This window comes from Prunus persica, chromosome G8, assembly GCF_000346465.2.
Source record: "Prunus persica cultivar Lovell chromosome G8, Prunus_persica_NCBIv2, whole genome shotgun sequence".
Taxonomy (NCBI): Eukaryota; Viridiplantae; Streptophyta; class Magnoliopsida; order Rosales; family Rosaceae; genus Prunus; species Prunus persica.
In genome coordinates, this window is record NC_034016.1 from 21384428 (window position 1) to 21407604 (window position 23177).

Below are 23177 nucleotides of genomic sequence, written 5' to 3' on the forward strand. Positions count from 1 at the left end.
TTTTTGCTTAGAAGAACTTGGTATTGTATACACAGTAAACGGCTTTAACTTGTAGTTTCACAGCATACACAATAAACAGCTTTAACTTGTAGTTTCATAGACATGCCCCATTTATTAGCAGGAAGTTCACTGATGGGAGATTTTTTGCACATTTAAATGTTATGATGTTAGTCTACTTAATTATATAGTAATCCCTCAATCTTTCAAGTTCACGTTCAGGCTGTCAAAGATGCCGTTGGTACCATTCGAATTCAAAAACCCCACGATTTATGTCTCTCCCAAATCCATTGATGAGCTCATTGCAAGCCGTAGGAACTGGGGAAGGTTGTTAATATGAATGCCTGAATGCATATAGACGTGTGTGCTAGCTTTGTGTGTGTGTGTGTGTGTGTGTGTTTACACTGTGCGCTGCTCTTGTGCTTTTTTATGTGTGCTTTATCTAAAGTCTAATTAACATAGGTTTCTTTACCAGGTTTCTCAAATATGCATCTTTTAGTTTGGCTTTCATCGGTCTTACTTTGATTGCCTTGGAATTTAATGAAAACATCATGGGAAGACAGAGCCGCTTTGAATTGCAGAGAAGCCTGACCAGGTAAGCTATTTGCCCAAGTTACGTTTATGTTGATGTTGTTACTCATGAAAATATGCCACACCTGTTCCATAGAGGTGTATTTTTGGATAGAAGCCCAATTTATTTAACTCTAGATATATATTTTTTTTCATTGTCTCTTCTATCTGTTGAGACCAATACAAAATGAAATTCCTGCCTATGCAGTGCTGTTGCTGCAGCTTCTGTAAGACCTGGGAAAGATAATGAAGGTATATTGCGGAGCGTCCCCACTACACTGTTATTTTCCATATAATATATTGTCCTAAATGTACCAAGAGTCTTGAAATTTTGTCTCCCAGGTTCAGGCGAAGGGGCTGTTGATGCAATTGGTATAGTCGCGCGGCTATACCTTGTCCCTTTTTGTTTAAAAAAAAATATAGTTTATCCAAGCGGCCGTACTCTGTCGCTATTTTAAATCTATTTAATAAGAGGTATAGCCGCACCTTGTCCCCGGGTAATTTTATTTTAAAAATAGTATAGCCGCGCGGCTATACCTTGGCCCTTTAATTTTATTAATAAATAGTATAGCCGCGCGGCTATAATTAAAATTTTTGTAATAAAGCTATACTGGGTCCCTTTTTTGTTCTTTTTAATAAATAGTATAGCCGCGCGGCTATACTTTATCCCTTTTTTATTTTATTCGATTGCAGTGGAAAAGACGTCAAAATTTAAATTCTTATTTTTTTCTGTCGGAAAAATAAATAAATAAATAAATTTCCCATCTTTGCATTGCACATTATTTCTATCTATCCCCAACGCCAATCCACGTGAGTGATGGGTAGGATCTTAGCAAACGCCCAAACCGAAAGCTCTGTCGCTCTGTCTCTGTCTCTCGTCCCTTCACCTCCCTTCGCCCTTGCCAACACTTCTCGTATCTAATTCCCTCTCCCTAATTTCCCTTCCCAACTTTTCCTTTTTAAGTTTCCCGGGAAACAAACAGAAAGATTCGAGAACCCTTTCTTCGCGGTTTCCTGTTTCCCTAGAATTTCTCTTTTCGTTTTCTCCTCTCAATCCCGAAATCCCTAATTCCGACGTCCTTCTCTATTTTTCTTATTCCGCTTTTTCATAAAGCATCAATTTTTCGTGTATCATTTTCTTTCTTTATGAATCCGTTTATTGTAAACTTTGATCCCACCAGTATTACATAACTATGACGGAGAGAAATAGCTCGATGGTTTGGAATTAGGGTTTTACTTGTTGAGGTTGTAAAAGATGCTGCCTTGGGGTGGATTAAGTTGTTGTTTGAGTGCAGCTGCTCTTTACCTTCTTGGCAGGAGCAGTGGCAGGTCCGTGTATGCTCCATTTTTAAAATTGGATCAGCTTTGTTTTAATAAGAGCTTTAGTAACCATTAATTACACGCTTTGAAGTTATGAAGCACCTTGTCTTTTGTATTTGTAAGTTCTTGGAGAGATTATATTTCTTGAGGGTAACTTCTTTGGTGTTTGGTGATTTCACAGGGATGCAGATATTCTTAAATCGGCCACTCGGATTAATCAGTTGAAGGAATTGGGTATGCCTCTTTTTCTGAAATTGAAAGACCGGTTTTTGTTTTTTATTTTCTTTTTTGGCGCCTTTTTTGAAAGCCATTGCCTTTTAAATGCATTTTCATGTCGAACATCTGCCTGGGAAAAGATTTATCTGCTAGTGATCGATGCCGTTAGTCTGCTTTGCTTTGTTTCCTAAGTAAGAATTTTTGTCTTCTCTCACTTTTCAGCAAAATTGTTGGATTCCGAGTGCATATTACCATTGGTGGTTGCAATTTCGGGGAGAGTTAGCTCTGAAACCCCCATCACCTGTGAGTTCACTGGTTTACGAGGTGTAGTTGTGGAGGAAACGGTACACAAGTCATAACTCTAAACAATATATGCTTTCATCAGCCATGTTTTTGTTTTCTTTCGTAATTGGTAATTAACTATCTTGTTGATCTTCTTCAGGCAGAACAACATTTTTTGAAACACAATGATGCTGGTTCATGGATACAGGATTCTGCTTTGATGCTTTCAATGAGTAAAGAAGTCCCCTGGTACTTGGTGAGTATTTGAGCTCTCTCTATCTCTTTCACATGAGAGTATGCAACAATGGCGTATTCGTGGTGTGGTCTTCTGAGACTTCCACATGTCCATTCTTGTGTTTGATTTAGTAAATATTATTTTCAGTTCACTTAGAGTTGAAAGTTGAGTATTAGGATATGATCGTGGTTCCTTGTTCTTTTTATCAGGATGATGGAACCGGTCGTGTGCATGTGGTGGGAGCTCGAGGCGCCACAGGCTTTGTATTGCCGGTCGCAAGTGAGGTATTTGAAGAGTCAGGGCGGTCCCTCGTACGTGGGACATTAGATTATCTTCAGGGCCTCAAGGTTTGTCTTGTTTAGTAGTTATATCTGGCAAAACTAAGTGGGTTCAACTAATATGATAGTTATTTTGTCTCAGATGCTTGGTGTCAAACGAATTGAGAGAGTACTTCCAACAGGCACGTCTTTGAGTGTTGTTGGTGAGGTATGTTGTAGTTTAATATGATACTGTATCCTTTCATATAGAAATAGCTTAAAGCCAACAAATTACAATTGATATTCAGATAATAGACATCAGTTTACATTATAGATTTACTGCTTCTACAAGCGTTTTTAGTTTAGTATGGTACCAAAATGTACTTAAGTTGGATGATATGCATGTATGTAATCCAAACACCTTGATGTTTTCCTAGACTGAGCCTTGTGTCTTATAAGAACTTGCACTCGTGTAAAACAGCTTTAACCTGTTGTTTAATAAACAAATCGCCCTTGTATTTGCAGGCAGTTCTTTGATTGTGTGCATTGAAATGTTATGATGTTGGTGTACTCATTTGTATACTCACTTATTGTTTCAAATTTATATCAGGCTGTCAAAGATGACATTGGTACCATCCGGATTCAACGACCTCACAAAGGGCCATTTTATGTCTCTCCCAAAACCATTGATCAGCTTATTGCAAACCTTGGGAAATGGGCAAGGTTGTTTATATGAAAGCCTGAATGTGTATTGACATGTCACTCATGTGCCTCTTAATGGTGTGCTTTTTCTGAAGTCTAATTAATATAGATCTTTTTACCAGGTGGTACAAATATGCATCTTTGGGTTTGACCGTGTTTGGTGTTTATTTGGTTGCTAAGCATTCTGTCCAATACATCTTGGAAAGAAGGCGCCGTTGGGAATTGCAGAGAAGGTAAGTTTCGCCCAAGTTTGTCTGTTTATTTGGAAATTGATTGCTTGTAGAAGTCGCTGCATATGTAGTCTTGTAAAGGAAAACAGCATGTATTGATTTTGGCATGCATAAAAATAGGCCGCCTGTTCCAAAGAGGTTTATTGTTTTGGGTAGAAGTAGAAGCCCAATTTATTCAACTCTGTTTCTTCCATTGTTTCTTCTGTCTGTCTGTGACAAATAGATAATGAAATTCCTGTCCGTGCAGGGTTCTTGCTGCAGCTGCTAAAAGATCTGGGGAAGATAATGAAGGTATATTGATGAGTGTCCTTGTTACAATGTTGTATGCAATATATGCCTGAAAATGTACTGAAAGGCTGAACTTTTTTCTTCCCAGGTTCGAACGAAAAAGATGATAATGTGTTAGATGGAAGCAAGAGGCTGATGCCAGATTTATGTGTGATATGCCTTGAGCACGAGTATAATGCGGTTTTTGTGCCGTAAGAACTGCCTTTTCAGTATTTGATACAATAGGCAGTCTAATTTATTACTTCTTAAATTTAGCACATGTCTTATTCATTTATTTTTACCATCAGGTGTGGTCATATGTGCTGTTGTACAACATGCTCCTTGCACCTGACCAATTGTCCTCTCTGCCGACGAAGAATTGATCAGGCAGTGAAGACTTTCCGCCATTAGGATTCTGCTTCAATTGTTTTTTAGCTGTGAAGAAATCTTGATGGTTGAATGCCTGAGTTGTTCCTCATTCTGGGAGTTTAACGAAGACCTTGTTATGCGGTGCAACTGTGCCAGTGCCCCTCCGGTCGGCGGAACTTTTGCCTATGAGTAAACTCGCAATGTTATATGCTTCTATATCCGGAAATATTCCTGACATGGTGCTTTCTCGCGTTGCTGTTGAAAATTTGTAAATGATTAACCGGCGAACATCCTTGTATCTTTGTATATTGATGTGATCTATAGAAATTATGGCCGCTTTTCTTGTTTGGTTTAACTCTGCCTTTTTCATTTGTTGGCTGATAATGCTTTTATTTTTGGTGGAAGAATGATTTTCGTTGTGGGTTGAAACGTTAGTCTTCACTAAGGCATCACTAGACCACCAATTAGAGCATCAAGATACACTTTACGACAAATGAGAAGAGATCTTAAAGCAAAGTTAACCTATGGGGAAAAGGAGAAGAAAAGGAAATAATCTTCTTAACTTTGTATAATTTGATTCTTACATCTGAATGGAAAACAAAGGGAAGGAATAACACCCTAGCTTCCCATTCAAAATTTCCCCATAAAACACGTGAAATGTGAAGAGAATGATCTTAAAGCAAAGTTAACCTATGAGGAAAGGAGAAGAAAAGGAAATAATCTTCTTAACTTTGTATAATTTGATTCTTACATCTGAATGGAAAACAAAGGGAAGGAAAAACACCCTAGCTTCCCATTCAAAATTTCCCCATAAACACGTGAAATGTGAAGAGAATGTTCGTTTACATTAACAAAGCTACAAATCTTTGTGATTTCTTCTTCTCAATAGAGTACTTTTCCAATTAAGTGCTGAAATGCACCAATGGGGTGTGTGTTAGATTGGTTCACACTTTTGTGCTCCTAAGTGGTCCTGGGTTCAAACCCTTAGGCCCCGTTTGGTTCACAGAATGAATTTGAGGGGAAATCATTTCCCATGTCATTTCTTAAGGAATGGGAATGAAATATTCATTTCCCACGTTTGGTAATGTCGGGAAAGTAATCGGGAGATTTTACTTTGTTTCTTTTTCCATGTTTGTTTTGAGTAGGAATGGAAAACAAAGTTTCAATTATACCCATATTAAATAAAATAAAATAAAAACGCATTTAATGATACGTTGTAATTATAAATTGTTCATAGGGACAAAATAGTCATGAAAATTGTACATTGAATATTGGCTCATTTTCCTAAACTTTCTCATGATGAGGGAAAACAAAACTCAAGTTAAGAGAAGGGTTTCACTTCCCCCCTTACTTTCCCATGTGCCAGACAACCATTTTCCATACCTGGATTTACCAAACATAGGAAAGCAATTGAATTCCCATTCCCAAGCCTCCTTTCCCATGAACCAAACGGGGCCTTACGGTATTTGAGTGTGTGAGTTTTTCCCCTCCCCATCCATTCCTAACTTTGGGGAAAAAAAAAAAAAAAAAGTGGGTGCTGAAGCTGAAATGCATAAGCATATAACAAATTTGAAGGTTTTGCATTACAACGTAGGAATTGCGACATTTTTTTTTTATGGTAGTTTTCCTCGTTCACATGAGGTTCTTTCTTTAAAAAAAAGAGAGAACTCATTCAATTAGTCAAAAGCTAGTCTAAGTTTCTAATGTGAACTGGTGAAGTTTCTAATGTGAACTGGTTTGTCACGACGCATGACTCACGAGGCAGCAAAAGCATGATTCTTTCAAGCTTCTTTTTTTTTTTTAGTGTAATTGGTGGGATCACAACCATAAGAGATTCTTGTAATTACAAGGGGGTTAAGTTTTCCACACTCGAAGAGATTCCATTATTCCCACATAATATATACAGATGCTCATCCATCCACAACAAGTACTCAATCTTCCCTGCAGGGTGCCTCATTTCCTTCTCGAAAACTCTGTTGTCAAAAAAAGCACTTGTGGAAACCAGCTTTCCTAGTGGTACTTTTGAGAATCTGATAATATCCGTAGAAAATAGTCACATAAAGTCTATGAGAATATGATCCCAAACATTATGTCCCTGAAATTAGACAAACTACTTTTCTTTTCTGTGGCAAGTCTATGAGGGATTCTTACCCAACAAACCCCCTTCGTTTCTGCACACCACAACTTGCTTTGTTTTAAATTATATGTTTTGGCCACATTTGGCATTAATTTAGAATGCCTATAAATACCACCTTCTCTTGTAGTTAGCAAGCCACTCTGGTTTCTCACAACTTCACCACATATATATTTATATATATATAGATACTTGATGGGAAACAATGGCAATGTTTCTGCTGCCTCAGACTCAACCGGGGTTTGTGAGAAAATCTTTAGCGTCATCACAGTAACTCCTGCTTTTCGAACGATTCGCCGAATCGCTTCTGTCTCCCCTGCAAGATCAGATCCTCTAAATCTGCCAGCCAATAGTCATGTTAATGCTGTGAAGATTGTTGATGTTCAAATCAGTCCTCCACAACCCAAGAAATCAGCTCCGAAGGTGGTTCAAATTCCAATCACTTCTGAGAAAACAGTCCTGCCTCCTGCTGCTGCTGCTGCTCTAACTGTGCATGCTCAAAGGATCACCAAAGTGGCAAAGGTTTGCCAAGGACATCATGACCAAGGAAGCCCCAAGCACAAGGCAGAGCTGTTGACTCAGCCACGGAAAGCTACTGAGGAGGAGAAACAGAAGCCCAAGTACTCTGAGGCTCAGCCAAACAAGGCTACTTATTCAAAAGCTGAGGAGCAGGAGAAGCAGAAGCCTAAGCACTCTGAGTCTCCATTAAAAGGAGCTGTTGGGGAAGCACTGTACAATCATGATGCTGCTGTGAAAGTTCATGAGGCAGAGGCACCACAAGTTAAGAATGAAGGTAAGAAACCAGGAGGGCTGGATATTAATGACACGTTTTCTGAATATATCAACCAGGCAAAGATTAAGATCAGAACCATGTCGTCGAACAACATATCAGAATCAGATGATGATGCGAAGAAAAAAGAAAGTGTCAAAGACCATTTCTCTGATTATATTCATCGTGCAAAGAACAAGTTCAAATCTACACCCTCAAATCTTGGTGCTGGAAAGAGTGCTTCTTTCAAGAGAGAGTAAGAAGGAGATTATTTATTTCAACTTTTGGTTTATGGGTTGTGCTAAGTAAATAATGGTGGTGTTGGTATTTGCTGGGAGTAAATCCTTGATCTTCCTAATTGTAATTTGTGTTGTGTGTGCATGCTATTAGTGTCTAATGCATAATAAGCTTACTCTGTTTAAGCATTGTTTTCTTCTCTCTTTGCTCTGTAAATCTGGTTAAATATGAATTAAAATTGCAAATTACTAGAAGGGGAGATTCCTAATATCTACAATATCCAAGTCCAATCCAAGATTGGCCAAACAAACAATTGGGTCAGCTGAATAGAGCAAAGATGGGCTGTAAAGTCATAGGCCGACGTGGCACAAGCCCATGTGAACCAAAATGGCGGGATTGATAAAGCATCACCTAAAACAAAGCATATTAACTGACATAAGTAGCAATTAGATAGATAAATTCTGAACAAATATCACAAATTTTTCATTTGCTTGGTGACGGGGATTGTAACTCAAGTAGTTAAGAGCAGTTATTCCTGCATCAGAGGTCTTGTGTTCGGATCCTCCCTCATCCCCTCCTCGTCCAATATTGTTTTTATAAAAACATAAAAATAAAATGTCGACATGGGCTGGGTATGTTGGGACAACCATAAAGCAAGCCCTACGATCGGGCTATTATGGGCCTTAACAATGATTTTAAATTTGTGACACATGATCAGATATTTTCTATTTGGCCCACTCTCTTTGTTACATCATAATAAAATGAGTTATGCTATTTGGACACACAACATTGACCACCTTAACTGACCATCTTATGTGACAACTAATGTGTCATGCCATGTCAATTAATGAATGCTACTATGAGGCCACTCACTAGGAATGCTAGGGTTTTTTAATTTGTTTTTGAATTGACATGACGACATTCATTAATTGATATGGCATGACACATCAGTTGCCACATAAGGTGGTCAGTTAAAGTGATCAATGTTGTGTGTCTAAATAGCATTACTCTAATAAAATACTGGACCCTATCTTGTTTTCTACTGCATGAAATTTCCATATTGACCCAAAAAAAAAATATATATTTCCATAATCGTCTATGGTCCACAGGGTAGGGCCAGTGGGGCCCACCCAACTTTATGGTTAGTTGATTTGAATTGAAGTGAGAACTGAGAAAATGCAATAAAAATACTAGGCCTCTGGATTGGTCATCCGTCATGCTTCTAATTCAATTCCTTGCGTGACGGCCCATTACACCATGACCATGTTTTCTTCTTCAACTTCCTCTGCATTTTTATATTCCTGTCCTGGACGACATCTCCTCCACTCCAACTACACCTATAAAATTCTAATCACCCATTAATTAATGAATTGACGAATTTCTTTATTTCTCTAATTTTCTATTCATAATCTTCTCATTTTTGCTGCCAAATTTTGAAGTTGAACCATTTCGCTGACGCTTCTAGCTGCCTTGGAAAAGTTCTCGTTTTCTGGGGCTCAGCATGCGCATAATGGTATATGCCATATTGCTCTATGAAACTCTCACACTATGATGTCACTTCATTTACTTATGATTCTTGCCTTTTTTAAATTTTTTGTACAAACAATATTAAAAGATGAAAATTGAACATGAGACTTCGAATGTAGGAATAAAACACTTTTAATCACTTGAACAATAAATTATTTTGACTGCGATAATTTAGAGTAATGCTAGCTAGCTAGTGTGGTAACATTGACCTGACACCCACGGATGTATCCGTAGCTTATATACGGAGCTTTTCTAGGTGGCCATTAGTGATGGAGCTACTCCTAAGCCTAGCCCTGCCCCCCAAGCTGCCCCCCAAGATTTTTATCCCTCCTATATTATATTATATATAACATATAAAATTTGTAATAAACAACTTATAATTTAAGTTCAAATTTCTTCTAAAACAAATTATACATGACTCAATTAAAAATATTTAGCTCTAAACTTGTAATTATTGAATACTTAGGTGTTTTCTACTTCGACTCCCCAACTTTACAATTCTAGCTCCGTCCCTGGTGGTCACCTATGCTAATTGTAATAAAATTTGGTAACATTTTATGGTTTTGTGGCTAAACAATGTCGTAGTTTTGAGCTTAATAATGTTGTTTAATGTTAATGATGGACCATTTTTTCAAATTTGAAAGTGAAAAAGTATTGCCGGGTGGAAATGGGGAAAAAGGCATTGTTATGTTTGCTTCAAATGAAAACTTGGTCACCCAACCAGGTAAGGTTGGCTCTGGCTGGCTCATAAATAAATCTGAAATACTTGTGACCAAACTGAGCCAAGTCAAACTCAAACATGCATCATGTGAGAACTAATAATAATGCCTCAAACTATATAATTCTAAATTTAAACATGAAATCACCGTCCTTTTTGTATTTTTGTTTTATTGATATAAACACATCTCTGATGAGAAAAAACGACCTTCGGGGGTCTCAACGAGCAAACTAAATTTATATATTTGTTTATAAAAACGACCAACTATTGTTTATTATTATTATTATTGCATATACACGATATACGTACGTAGGCATCCAAGTACGTAGAAGATATATTATATTCTTTTTTTTTCCTATAAATTAAAATAAATTTAAAAGAAAAAAAGAAAAAAGCGGAGGTCAAATGAATCACAATATTGAATTGCATATGTAGCATGTTCACGCATGCTTTCACAATTATATTGTTTTCTTTGCTTTGCTTTGCTTGCATTTAATATGATTTGTTTTAAGAAATGGTTTCGAAATTCAATTTGTGACACAAATTATAGAAGGGAGACATGAAAATATGTATATGATGTGTGAATGTGTGTATAATGCCAACCCCCAAATCATGCATGTTTAGGAAGCCCCACATACACACCCAAACACATGCGCACACACACATATTGTATGATTTAGAGAAAGTCAAACTTCAATTTTTTGTAGACCATTAAAAAAAACACACATATATTTATATATTGATGGTGACATATTTTTTTTATCAATTTAAAAAAAAAATTCAATTATACAATTTAATAACTTCACTGTTTGTTGCAGATGTTGATTAGACTAATTGACCAGAACGGTGAGTTCATTCTCTTGCACTCGAAGTCGAATCTGTTTCCTTATAAATTAGATTAATAATTTGTGTGTTAAATATACATATGCACTTCAAGGCAGAAAGGGACTACTGTTGGAGCAGCCATTGCTAGCCATATATATATATATTAAGATTTAAAACCCTTGGTTATGCATGCAGCCAAACAGCCTACAAGGCTACGACTTTGCATTTCTGTCCACAAAATCTTACTTAGGAAGTATATAATTGCTAAAAATACCTTGAGAGGGATTGGGAGAGAGAAAAAGGGGAAGGGGGAGATGGATTATGGAATATTTACTAAAATCAAGTTGTGGCTTTTTCTTTCGAGGACCTTCTTAATTGGGTTAGCGTCCATCGCAGAGATTTTACAGATCATGAAAAAGAATCCAATTTCTTCTTTATATCCTTCCCAAGCTCACAGCCGTGAAGAATCCACATGCCATTGCTCTACCATTTTTAATATACAACAACTTGTACTTAAGTTTAGATGCTCCAGGTTTACATATATATGCCTCAGCTGTGTACATCATCCTCCACCATCCAAATTCAACAAAAAGTGATGCTTGTCACAAGCACAAGCACGTTCAAAGTAGACGGGTGATCTCATTTTTTGGATGAATATAAAGGAACTTCTTATCTTCTTTGGTGTTACAAGAATTTTGGGTTAGATCCGTATTAGGTTCGGTTATGGGTAAGATCTTTGATCTTCCTACTCTGAAAATTTAACCGAAGTATATGTCTTGTTTTTTAATTTAAAAATGTATCTCTATTGTTAATATTTTCACGGAAAATATTTTCCTCATTCTCGTGTAAGTAAGAATTTCATATTCATGTCAACGACAGTTTGACATGTATGTATAAGTTTTTCTTTTTGTATTCTGTATTAATTATTTTTGCATATGTGTTAAACTGTAATTTATAAAAAGTAAGAGTATCTCCTTCCAGCGAAAAATTGAAAGCACACAAACGATATCCTATTTTCACCGCCAACTTAAAAGCAATAATAATAGAGCATTAGCTAAAGTTTTTATACTTGAAATGTCACATCCTAAATGGAACCCTAAAAGTAGGCATGCATAGTGAAATAAATAACTACAAATATGACCTAGCTTTATAGATTTTTGGCATTATATCAAGAGCATAAAAAAAAAACTATTGGTTTATCTAGGTCTAATAAGTATATGCTAAAATATTGATATAGACTTGATGTTCATGCATGAGCAATACATGTAAAGCTTCTATTGGCATGAAGTTTGAAGATTATAAATTGCGTGAAACTTGAGATTGAATTTGACTTTTCTACAAAGTGCTTCTTGTGTGGGACTTGCGAGCATGAGTCATGGGATGGTCTCCATCCAAATGGCGCTCTTTTTTGGACTCTACTTTTTACGTGGACCGCCCAATTCTCATGTGCACCTTCGATTTTTTTGCTAAAAAGGTGAAATCGAATCATGGCCCTTTTTCCCCACTATTCAGGTCAGCTTAAGCTTTGGCTTGCCTGCAAACTTGGTCGCGCAGAGTTATTTTCATTTTATTACAATTATGCCCATCTCCATGTAGAATCTGATAAAGGTTGAATCCTTTAAAGTTAATATATTTAACTCTTCACTTCACTTAAAGATGATGGCTTTGTCATCCTTTTAGCAACAACTGCTTTATATCCTAATTGGAGAAATTAAAAGTGTAAATTTTTATTCCCCAATAAAACACTATCACCGCCGCCGATATTAACCCGATTTTTGTAATAGTTACTCTGCTATTCCTCAATAAACACTATTGCTTTTTTTTTTCTTAAAAAACTTAAATTTATTCATTTTGCACCATTAAGGAAGTGACAGGTGGATATTTATACCAAATGGAATTATTTAACCCTTCTTTAATAAAGAAACTTCATAAATAAAAAAAATGTTAAAGTGCGTAGGTGACACACCTAAAAATGTTCTTGTTAAAAAGATTTCATACCTAGGTTGAAGATATATATATATTTTTTTAACAGGTTGGAGATAAGATACTCAAATGATAAATAATTTCTTATCAAAGGGTTTAAAAGATGTAATGTGTTTTAATCAATATCATACATTTATATTGTCATTCATTAAAACACATATTTTGGATCAGGTTAGTTTATAAGTGGACAAATTATTGTATGATATTGGAATACAACGACTACGTAGCAATGACCTTATATTGAGAATATTGAAATATATAATACAGACATTAAGGTCGATCTCATATGACGTTCTAATTACGATCGAAAATTAGAATCTCAGTGACCACATTTAAGAATTTGAATCTCTTTCTCATCATCATGTGACTATAACGTCAATCAGATATTGTATTGTTTTTGTTTTCTTTTCTCTTATTGTGCATTATTAGTTTGGTATCTCTCTTAAACATAAAGATCTAAACTCACATCACATGGATGACAGGTAAACGTCAAGCTTATGAAAGAAGCTGCTTGTTTTGTTTTCATGCAAAAATAAAGAAATTAGACAGCAAACATTTTGTGCGAATAAGAAAGGTTCTTGCACAAAAGAGAAGGGAAAAAGTAAAAGCACTTGAGGCCAAGCCGAATGGCATGTCAAGTGGCTTGCTTGCTTCAATATATAAATAGCCGGCTTTCGTTGGCAGTGTCTTTTATGGTGGTAGCAACTGCTGAGAAGCCATCGTGCACCAGTCCATATATAATCTGTCCATGTCTTCCATGTCGTATCAGGCATAAATACTTTCATATTCCCGTTTCATTCTTCTCTATTTCTCTCTCTCTCTCATCCCGTAAGTGGCATAAGGACGGAGAGAGATAGGAGAGAAACAATGAAATGGGCAGAGATAAGTATTTCTGATGGGGCCTCAGCCCTTTTAGCCTTTAGTTTTAGGGCACTACCTTCCCTTCCCTTCCCCTTGGGACCACGCAACTTTCCTTCCTCGTCTACAAGCCAACAATAGAGCCATCTCAATGGACCCTACCCACCCAAACGAACCTTGCTGGTCATGGGGTTGCTGCCCCACCACCACACATGGCATTTTTTTGGTCGTCTCTTGTCATTGATTTTGTTCTGCCTACCTAGTGATGTCAATTGCCGAAACCTTTTCTCCTTCACTTCGATGCCTATCTTCTTTTTTCTCTTTAAGCTGAGTATACATAACCAACCCTTAGGTGAAAGAACTCATTAATAACTAAATGAAATGCAAAATTAGTTATGGCTGTTATTTTTGGCAAGTATATGGATTAAATGATCTAACTAAATAATATACACAATTTGTATGATCAAAATGGATACTCATTATGATATAACTCACTTGAGCTTGAGTCTTAGATAGAAGAGCTCATTAATAGTTGTTTGCATACAATTGGTTATGATCGTTGTGTCGACCGTTGTACACAAGTAGTTAATTAGTTATGACTGTTTGTGACCGTTTTATACAAGTAGTTAATTAGTTATGACCGTTGATTGTATGATTAGCACTTAATTATGTGGACAAGTTAGTAGTAACTATTAATGCGGAACCCTAGTTCTTTAGTTACTCTCATCGTATTAAGATGGGTTAAGATAATATTTAATATTAGCTACGTGATTTGAAGTATAATTTACAATCCTTCTCTTCTTCATTTATGATATCTTTCCTTCCCTCACCTTTCGTTTGAATCCCTTAAAATTCTTACCAATGCTCATGGTTTAGTAGTATTTATCTTTCTAATATTAAAACGAGATCTTAAATTCGAAACATCTCTCACTTAATGATCATTACGCTATGCACACATTCGACCACAAATATCGTATAAACATTATTGGATCCTTTAAACCAAATCATAAACTATACATGCATCTGCAATACATGTTGAGTGAGTAATTGAAAAATCTACCCGAATATTTGATAAGACTGTAATTATGAACTTGGCTATAAAATACTGAAGAGTTCGGCAAATGACCAAATTAGGAGTTGTAAATTTTACTGCAGACACTCCTGATAGTAACAAAACAGCTACAATTTAAAGAATTACGCGTTCTCAATTAGTAAAATTTGAAATTAAAGGAAAAAGAAACTAAAATGGAGATTTTTATATATATATATATGGAAATATAAATATTGTGGGGCGGGGGGGGGTGTACTAACCGCTTTGACCGCAATGCCAGACCAGATCAGATCCGACGGTCCAAAAATTGAAAATTAAAAGGCCTTATTTTTTCCTATATTAGTCTCACCGGTGCATGAAAATCCCCGCCAGCCAAATATTGCACGTGCCAGATAGACCTAACACATTTGGGGGAAGGCTATTTCGGTCATCTCGCTCTACTTACCTTCCCAGCTAGCTACAGTGCCCTAACCATCCTTCCCTTCCCAAGCCATTTAGCCAACCAACCCAACCTTCGCTTCCATTGTGCCACGTCGGTCGACCTCGAACTTGCCACGTCAACAGTGGTCCCACCCACACGGACATGCCACACTCGCTCCTCCTCCGAGTATATATATAGTCCCCACCAACAAAACCCCTCCAAGTGAAATCTCCCTCCGCCTCTCTCTCTGTTTCTCTCTGCGTGATTTATTTTTCACCGAAATCTCGACCGAGTTAATAACTGAGAGGAACACCGGTGCACAATAAAAACGCGATATTTCGGTTTCGGAATACGAAAAGAACACAGTTTATTTCGGGCTCAGTGTGACATAGATGGCGATGGCGGTTGGGCCAGCTGCGTCGCCGACTGATGGAGCCGCTCCGGTGCTAGGACCCGCAATGATGCATATGCAGATGCCGACGCCGGCGCCGGTGGCGATGGTCTCAGACGCCATGGCGAAGGACGCTATTATCGGGTGGTACCGAGGCGAGTTTGCGGCCGCGAACGCGATCATCGACTCGCTCTGCGGCCACCTGACCCAGCTCAGCGGCGGAGGGGCAGAATACGGCGCCGTTTTCGCAGCGATACACCGGAGGAGGATCAATTGGATCCCGGTGCTCCAGATGCAGAAGTATCACTCAATCGCCGATGTGATGGTGGAGCTCCGAAACGTCGGAGCAAAAAAGGCGGAGAAGGAGAGTGAAGAAAACGGTGAGGTTTCAGGAACCGATGAAAATTGTAAGAGCGAGGAGGCTAAGTCGTGTTTGGACGAGGAGAAGGAGAAGGAAAATGAGAAAGTGGAAGAAAGTAATGGAAATGACGCTGCCGACGAGGCTATCGAAGAGGAGGCTTCTCCAGATAGCGAGATTACTGATTCAGGTAAGTAATCTGATTCCTTTTCTTTAAAGATATGATTTTTATTACATAATTCTGAATTTTGATACGAAAAGGTATGATTTTTATGTTTGATTACAATCGATTTTTGTGAATTTATGATGAAATACTGTGTTTGTTTGACTGAGTACTGAGGGAGATTAGCAGCATGGCTCTAAAGCTTTGATTTTGTTTGTTTATTCGATTTTTAGTTGATCAGATATCTGTCTACAGGTGTGTTTGATTTTCCGATTCTTCAAAAACGCGAAGCTACGTAGCTGTAGCTGAGAAAGTACTGATTTTCCAGTTTTCTGAAGTTAGGCCCGTTTGGTTGGTGAGAAAACGTAAGGAGAAGAAATGAAGCTCTGTTTGGAATTTGGAAAACTTTCCCCTGTTTGGTCTCCGAGAAAAAAAAAAGATTTTGTTAGATCATTTTCTCTGATTACAAACATATATTATTATTTTAATAAATATAAAAAAAGCCAAGCTTCCTTTTCTGTCCATTATTTTAGGAGGCAAATGAAAACATGTTTTTCTCCATCAGATCCGAGATTCAAAGCCCGTTTTCCATTTCCTCTGGCTTTGGCTTTGAATTCAACGTTCCGTTATAGCCAGTGATAGATTTCTTTTTGACGTTTCGATCCCTCTGATTTTAAAGCTTAATCTCTCTGTTTTACTAAATTCTCAACCGGAAAAATGAACAAAAATAAAAAAAGAAATACATTTTATATGGTTTTTTTGTGGCCGGTATATTTTCCCGAGGTTATAGGGGGGTTTGAGATTCTCGAGGTGAGGGAAAGGTTTGGTTGCACTCGGTGTCATAGTTAGTTTCGGGGTTGGCGAATCGCCTTTCAACTATCAATTGATGTAATAACCTCGAGATGCGTGCCGTTTGATTTAATTGTAGGCGGCGCTCGATCAGAGCCGTGTCTTAATACACAGTTGACGTCACGGGTTCGTTTCGTTGGTTTAATCAGAGGGTGGGTAGGTGGGCTTTGACAAAAGTTTGGGTGGTCATTCCAACATTCAAATGTTTTTTCTTTAGTCTGGTTGTGGGCCGGAGTCGCTTGATGCTTACCGAGTTGCCTTACCGGGTCAACTCAGGGGTCATTATGTTTGGGCAGCCGAATAAGCTATTCGAGATTCGGATATGTTGAGTGGTGGTGTTGGGTAGCTTTTTAGTTTTTTTTTGTTTGTTATTGTGTCCTGCCTCTTTGGTCGAGCTTGTTGGTGCGCGTGGTGAGCAGTAAGTGAGTGATAGCTTTTTGCTTGCTTTGTTGTAAAAGCACCAATGAACGGCATGTTTGGATTTAAGTGAGCATTTATATGGTTTTGCAAATCACTTTTGTTATAGGGTATAGGGTGGTGCCAACCATGTCATATAGCCAAATTCATCCATTCATTGAACGTTGAAGTGATAGAATGCACAAATGCATCATCTCACAAAGATGTGGAATTATTTTATCAGTTTTGAAAGGTCTAGTCTTGGAAATCATTTAAAAATAAGTTATGGGTATGCATTTGGCGAAGATCCAATTTTAAAAACTGAACTAAAAGCTATGTGGATGGGAGTCACTGGAATGTGTTCTGTTTCAAAGCTTTGTGTACAATATATGTGTATTGGTTACCTAATGCTATTGTGATGTTTTATAGACTCAGGTTTGATATAAACTTGCATCATTTCTGAATAATAGCTATTTCGACAGACTTAGATAAATGCTTGTTTTCTTTCTTAACTTTACCAACTGGTTTTTGGATCAGTTCTCTGTTTCAATGATTATTTATTTGTCCCTGACAAGCTATTGTTTATCTGTTATGCAGCAAATGAACACAGGTTTTCGCGTTTGTAAATTCATTTGATTATCTACTGTTTTTACTGCAGGGTCTCAAGAAGCACAGCTCAATTCAGTAAACGTGGAGATATGCTCTAATCATGAAGAATGTGAGGCCCGTCGTACCGAGATCAAGTTGACAAAAGGTTTCTCTGCAAAGGAGTCAGTCAAAGGGCATATGGTGAGTTATTTATATAATCTAAGATCACTACAGAAGATGGATGTCAAAGAGTTCTTTCTGTGGTATATTCTGGTAAAGGAAGACCAGGTAGCTGTTACTGACTGACGGATGATTGAAACTGGCAGGTGAATGTTGTTAAAGGTTTAAAGCTATATGAGGACATATTCACTGATTCAGAGCTCTTTAAATTGACTGACTTTGTAAATGAACTCCATGCGGCTGGACTGAATGGAGAGCTCTCAGGTAAACGCATCCCCTTTCATTTGAACCTCATTCTTGTTACTCAACTGACTTTATGCACGTTGTAATTAATGCTGTTTTGATAGCAAGATTTGGTAAGCCATGTAGTTAGACTAATTTGAACCTGTATAGTTGATCATTTTTATTATAGTTTTTTTTGTTTGTTGAAGTCTTGTGTATTGCTCTATTATAGGTTTTTCTAACATACACCATTCCAATGCGATCAGATGCGTCACCATTTTTATAAAAAAAATATTTTAAAGTTTAAGCACTAAATCATTTCTACGTAACAATACTAATGAGAGTAACTGGTAATTTTATACATTGTTGGTAGTCATACAAAAATCTAATTCTATCTTCCCGATTGAATACAGGTGAGACCTTTATCTTATTCAACAAGCAGATTAAGGGAAACAGGAGAGAGCTGATTCAGTTTGGTGTTCCAATTTTTGGACAGATCAAGGAGGAAACTACAAGTAATAATCGATACTAGTAATACATACTACAACTATCTAATAAATTTGGTTCAATTTGTCAAAATTTTGGTTTGGTTCTTATCAATGATGCAGTCTATGCAGTGAATACTAAATTCCAAAGCTAACTTTAATTTGACATTTGTCTTTGTAGGCAATATAGGGCCAATTCCAGCTCTTCTCCAAGATGTGGTTGATCACTTTGTACTGTGGCAACTAATTCCAGAGTATAAAAGACCAAATGGTTGCATCATCAACTTCTTTGAGGAGGTATTCTATGTTTTGCTGCATTATCATGTTACCTCCTCTGTTATTGCTTACTAGAACATAGCTGCAAAGAGGGCGCTTCACACGATTGGTTTGTGTTATGAGTCTTGGTTTATGTACTTTTGGTTCAATTTTAAGAGACAAACAAATGAAATCACAATTATTTCTTGTGTAGGGAGAATATTCACAGCCATTCCTGAAACCACCCCATTTGGACCAGCCCATCGCCACTCTTCTCCTCTCTGAATCAACGATGGCTTTTGGGCGCACCCTTCTGAGTGATAATGATGGGAACTACAAGGGGCCGCTGATGCTCTCACTGAAAGAAGGGTATGTATTCTTAATTCTTTTGAATTTCAATTACATATCTATTAACTGTGGCTGTGATTGGGATGGATCAACTCATGGTGATGGAAAGCACAAACATTGAATGTAACTTCTGCAGGTCTCTTTTAGTTATGAGGGGAAACAGTGCCGACATGGCAAGACACGTCATGTGTCCGTCTCCAAATAGAAGGGTGAGCATCACATTCTTCAGAGTTAGAGCAGACTCCAACCAATTCCAGTCACCACCAAGTCCAACACAGAATGGTGCCATGACTCTATGGCAACCTGGTGTTGTGAGTCCATATGCAGTGCAAGATGGAGCTCTCAATGGCTATGAGGGAATGGATGTAACGCCCAAATGGGGTGTCCTTCGGGCTCCAGTGGTCATGCTGGCCCCAGTTCGGCCTATGGTATTGAGTCCTCGAAAAGTTCCTCCAAGTGGTACTGGGGTTTTCTTGCCCTGGACTGTGGGATCAAGAAAACCAGCAAAGCATCTCCCACCTCGTGCCCAAAAAGGACGGCTTATGGTGCTCCCGTCCCCGCCAGAAACACATGTGGGTGAGTCCACTTCTGAGCCAGGCATCAGTGTGTAATGGAAGAGCATCGGTATGGAGTTAGTCAGAGGCAGCCCTGGGTCCAACGATATAAATCAGAAAAGTTAGCATTCATGTTCACATCCTTGTTCTGCAGGAGTTTTCTTGTTGTACAAACAGAGCCTAGGTGCTGTTAGAGGAGTCTGTTTTTCTTTTTTCAATTTGCTTTCCCCCTTATTTTCCTCAGTAAGATTAGGGTGCTAGCGCGATGGTTACAGTACTTTTCTGGGATGCCGATCATGTTAGGGCTTCGGAGGTAGTTGAGCATCAAGTTTGTGGAGTGTGAATTAGCTCAAGTAAGGAGCTGAATTTTGTATTAAGTTAATGCTAAAGGATTTCATAGACAGGTTATATATTATTTTCTTTACAGAATTCTATTTTCTTAATGTCCAGGTTTGTGAATTAGCATCTGAATGTTTGATCAATTTACTTTTGTGAAGTTCTACTTCTAATCTCAATCTCAATTGCCATTTGGAAACCAATGCTGTATTATTTTTTCCAGGTTCCTCAGAACAGAGGGATATTCAGAATTATAATTGAAATTCAGAAAGAGCCATTACATTCAAACCAAAAACAAACAAATTACAATTTTTTTTAATTAAAAAAAGAAAGAAAGAAGGAAAGCAGAACATGAAAACCCACCAAAAAACAACCAGAGAGTTGAAACAAAAATTGACTAGAGAGGCATCAACATCCTCCACAAGTGGGGTGGGGACAAATATGCATGTTTTCCGCATGACACTAAATACCAATGTAAATTTACATGTTTTCCGCATGATACTCAATATCAATGCCACACCAAGGAGTCAAGGACAAGGGATTAGGTTATAATCATGCACCAGACTTTTCTGTTGACAGTGAGAAGTCAGGATTGAATTGTTTGTTGCCCTGGACATCTTTTGTTTAGTAGTGTTAAATGCCATAGAAGAAACACTTCATACTTGGAACTGGGAATAGGACATTATATACTCACACAATACAGTTTTATTCCAAACACATACCAGAATATTTCCAAAAATAAGAAAATGCATAACAGAAGGCAACCAATGTGTCTAATTTTTTTGCCAAGTAATGGTCACAATTCACAAATTAATGAAAAGTAATGCTTTTATAGACAAGGCTGGGTTCAAGACTTCAAGTTGACAAATTCAGATGCAAAGGAACATATTTGCATTTTGAACCAACTGATAGAAAAGAAAAGAACAAAGAATTCCCCCTGTACATTATATCACACTTACAGGAATAGATTTTGGGGAGAATACAGAATTTAGTGCCCTAAATTTAAAAAGCAACAAGTTTAAATTCAATTGCCAATCAAGGTTTAGCTGGTTCATCATCTTCATCCTCGATATCCCAGCTCAAGTCTTCTTCTTCTTCTTCTTCAGCAGTGCTGAGCCGCTTCCGCAGGTCAGCTTTATTAGAACTTCCACTTCCAACATGGGTCACCTTCTTTTCATCAATGCCGCTAAGATCCTCAATCTCATCCCAGCCAAGGTCTTCTTCCTCCGGCGCTGAGGACCGGTTTGAAACAACCGAAGCATCGCCAGATTCAAGAGCCTCATTCTTCCCCTCCAAAGCCACTTTCTCCTCAGACTTCGATGGCAAATCTTTCTTCCCAGAGTCTCCTTCTACAATAACTTTCTTTTCAGTCTCCTTATCACCACTCAACTTCACAGCACTATCCTTCTTCTCTTTATCCATTTCAGGGCTCTTCCCTCCCTTCTCATCAACAACACTGGAAGAAGTCCCAGCAACTTGAGATTCCTCAACAGAGCTGCTCTCTTCCTTGACATTCATTTGCTCAGAATCTTTGCTGACCAACTCCCTATTTGCCGCTAAATCACCCTTCTTCGACCACACATTAGCCTCTTCACCCACACTGCTCACCTCTCCCACATTAGAGGAACTCTTATCACCAACCTCACTATCAACCTTCAAGTCCTCAACTTTCTCAACTTTACCAGAAGCAGCCCCTTCAGTATTTTTCGCTGAATTCGCTTTCGACACCACATTGCTCACACTTTCATCATACTCTTCATCATCAACATCCCAACTCAATTCCTCATCTTCTTCAATCGAAATTGCCCGCTTAACAAGATTGGCTCTAACATCCTCAGCTTGCCTGAGCTTATAAACCCTGTAAAAGTACCTACACCAAAAGGTTTCATGATCAACGCTACTTGGAACGACCCTTTTGTAAATGCTCTCCATAGCTCCATTTTCTTCAAACAGCCCCTCAATTTCTTCACTTTTGTCTTCCAAAACAAACCCTGATTTCCATTTGTTAAATTCATCCAAATCCTCAGGTTCCTCACAGTAAGTTCCGGCGTCACCTTGAATCGCACGGACCTGAACGTCAAACCGACTGTACCGTTTCGAATTCAAGCCCTGCTGAGAGCTAAAGCTCTGACTGTTGGGATCGGAGGAATCTGATACGTGATCAGGGGCGAGGATCGCGTCCGTACCTTGAGAGATGATCTGGGCCGTCCCTTTCAAGACGGTGTTGCCAAACTCATCAATGACGCTCCCAACTGTCTCCAACGACCCCTGAGCCACCTCGATCTCTTTCTTCAGACCCGACCCGAATTCCTGGAGGTCGCGACGGTAGGTCTCGATCACCGACTCGGATTTGGTCGCTAGGGTTTTGATAAGATCACCAAACATCCACCCGCCACTATTGCTACTTGGGTTTGGATCGGGTTGGCTTGGTGGGGATTTCGAATCTGCATCTTCTTGTTCTGGGTTCTTACGAGACTCGGGTTCAGATTCGGATTCGGAATCCGGATTTGGAGGATCTGGTTCATCAGAGAATACGGACTTGAAGAAATTCATGGACTTTTTGGGGAAGCAGAGAGATTGAGAATTACCAGAAAATGAGAGAGAGAGAGAGAGAGAGAGGTTGGAGTAGGACTGAGGTTATCGAAATGGAAATTTAGGAAAAATGCCTGAACGGTGCGCATAAGTGAGGGTGGATTTGAGGATGATATATGGGCTCATCTCAGCATGCAAATAGCAAATTGATTGGTTTTGGATTGCAGGCCCATCTATGTCTATGGGCCTATGGATTGTACGACCATGGGTCTATAATTTGTAGGCCCATTGCACTTGCAATGGAATACCCAAAATGAAGTGGAGGCTCCCTTAATAATAATAGTCATCCAATGAACAAAAAATGTTTAAATTTAATAATTTTATTATTATTGGACGGTTGGATTGAACTCCTCAACATAGCCTCGCGAGTATAGAAGCTTCCCGAAAATGGTGAGATTTGTTTGCAATCTTTCATAGGTCTTGTAGTCTAGACCATTTTCCAATTGACAAGCTATAACAAAGCATCTCAAGTCTCAAGGTTTAAGGAAGTAT

General features: G+C 38.2%; 3 protein-coding genes across 4 annotated transcripts; 2 read left to right on the forward strand and 1 right to left on the reverse strand.

Annotated features, from left to right (window-relative positions):
* On the forward strand, positions 1361-4800 carry LOC18768385 (E3 ubiquitin-protein ligase SP1). Of its 2 annotated transcripts, none has more exons than XM_007201187.2 (11): positions 1361-1896; positions 2069-2121; positions 2326-2447; positions 2546-2641; positions 2830-2967; positions 3041-3106; positions 3488-3600; positions 3702-3812; positions 4057-4100; positions 4186-4288; positions 4385-4800. In XM_007201187.2, the coding sequence occupies exons 1-11, from the start codon at positions 1823-1825 to the stop codon at positions 4485-4487; spliced, it is 1023 nt and encodes a 340-aa protein (XP_007201249.1). In that variant the 5' UTR covers positions 1361-1822; the 3' UTR covers positions 4488-4800. The 2 variants fall into 2 exon arrangements, with proteins under 2 accessions (XP_007201249.1, XP_020426396.1); XM_020570807.1 differs by having other exon boundaries at positions 2830-2904.
* LOC18767759 lies at positions 15016-20249 on the forward strand. Its single transcript, XM_007201649.2, has 7 exons — positions 15016-15907; positions 17784-17914; positions 18040-18157; positions 18529-18630; positions 18782-18897; positions 19070-19224; positions 19340-20249. The coding sequence occupies exons 1-7, from the start codon at positions 15361-15363 to the stop codon at positions 19812-19814; spliced, it is 1644 nt and encodes a 547-aa protein (XP_007201711.1). The 5' UTR covers positions 15016-15360; the 3' UTR covers positions 19815-20249.
* On the reverse strand, positions 20847-22940 carry LOC18766773 (BSD domain-containing protein 1). Its single transcript, XM_007199553.2, has one exon. It carries the CDS (start codon positions 22644-22646, stop codon positions 21129-21131), a length of 1518 nt encoding a protein of 505 aa, XP_007199615.1. The 5' UTR covers positions 22647-22940; the 3' UTR covers positions 20847-21128.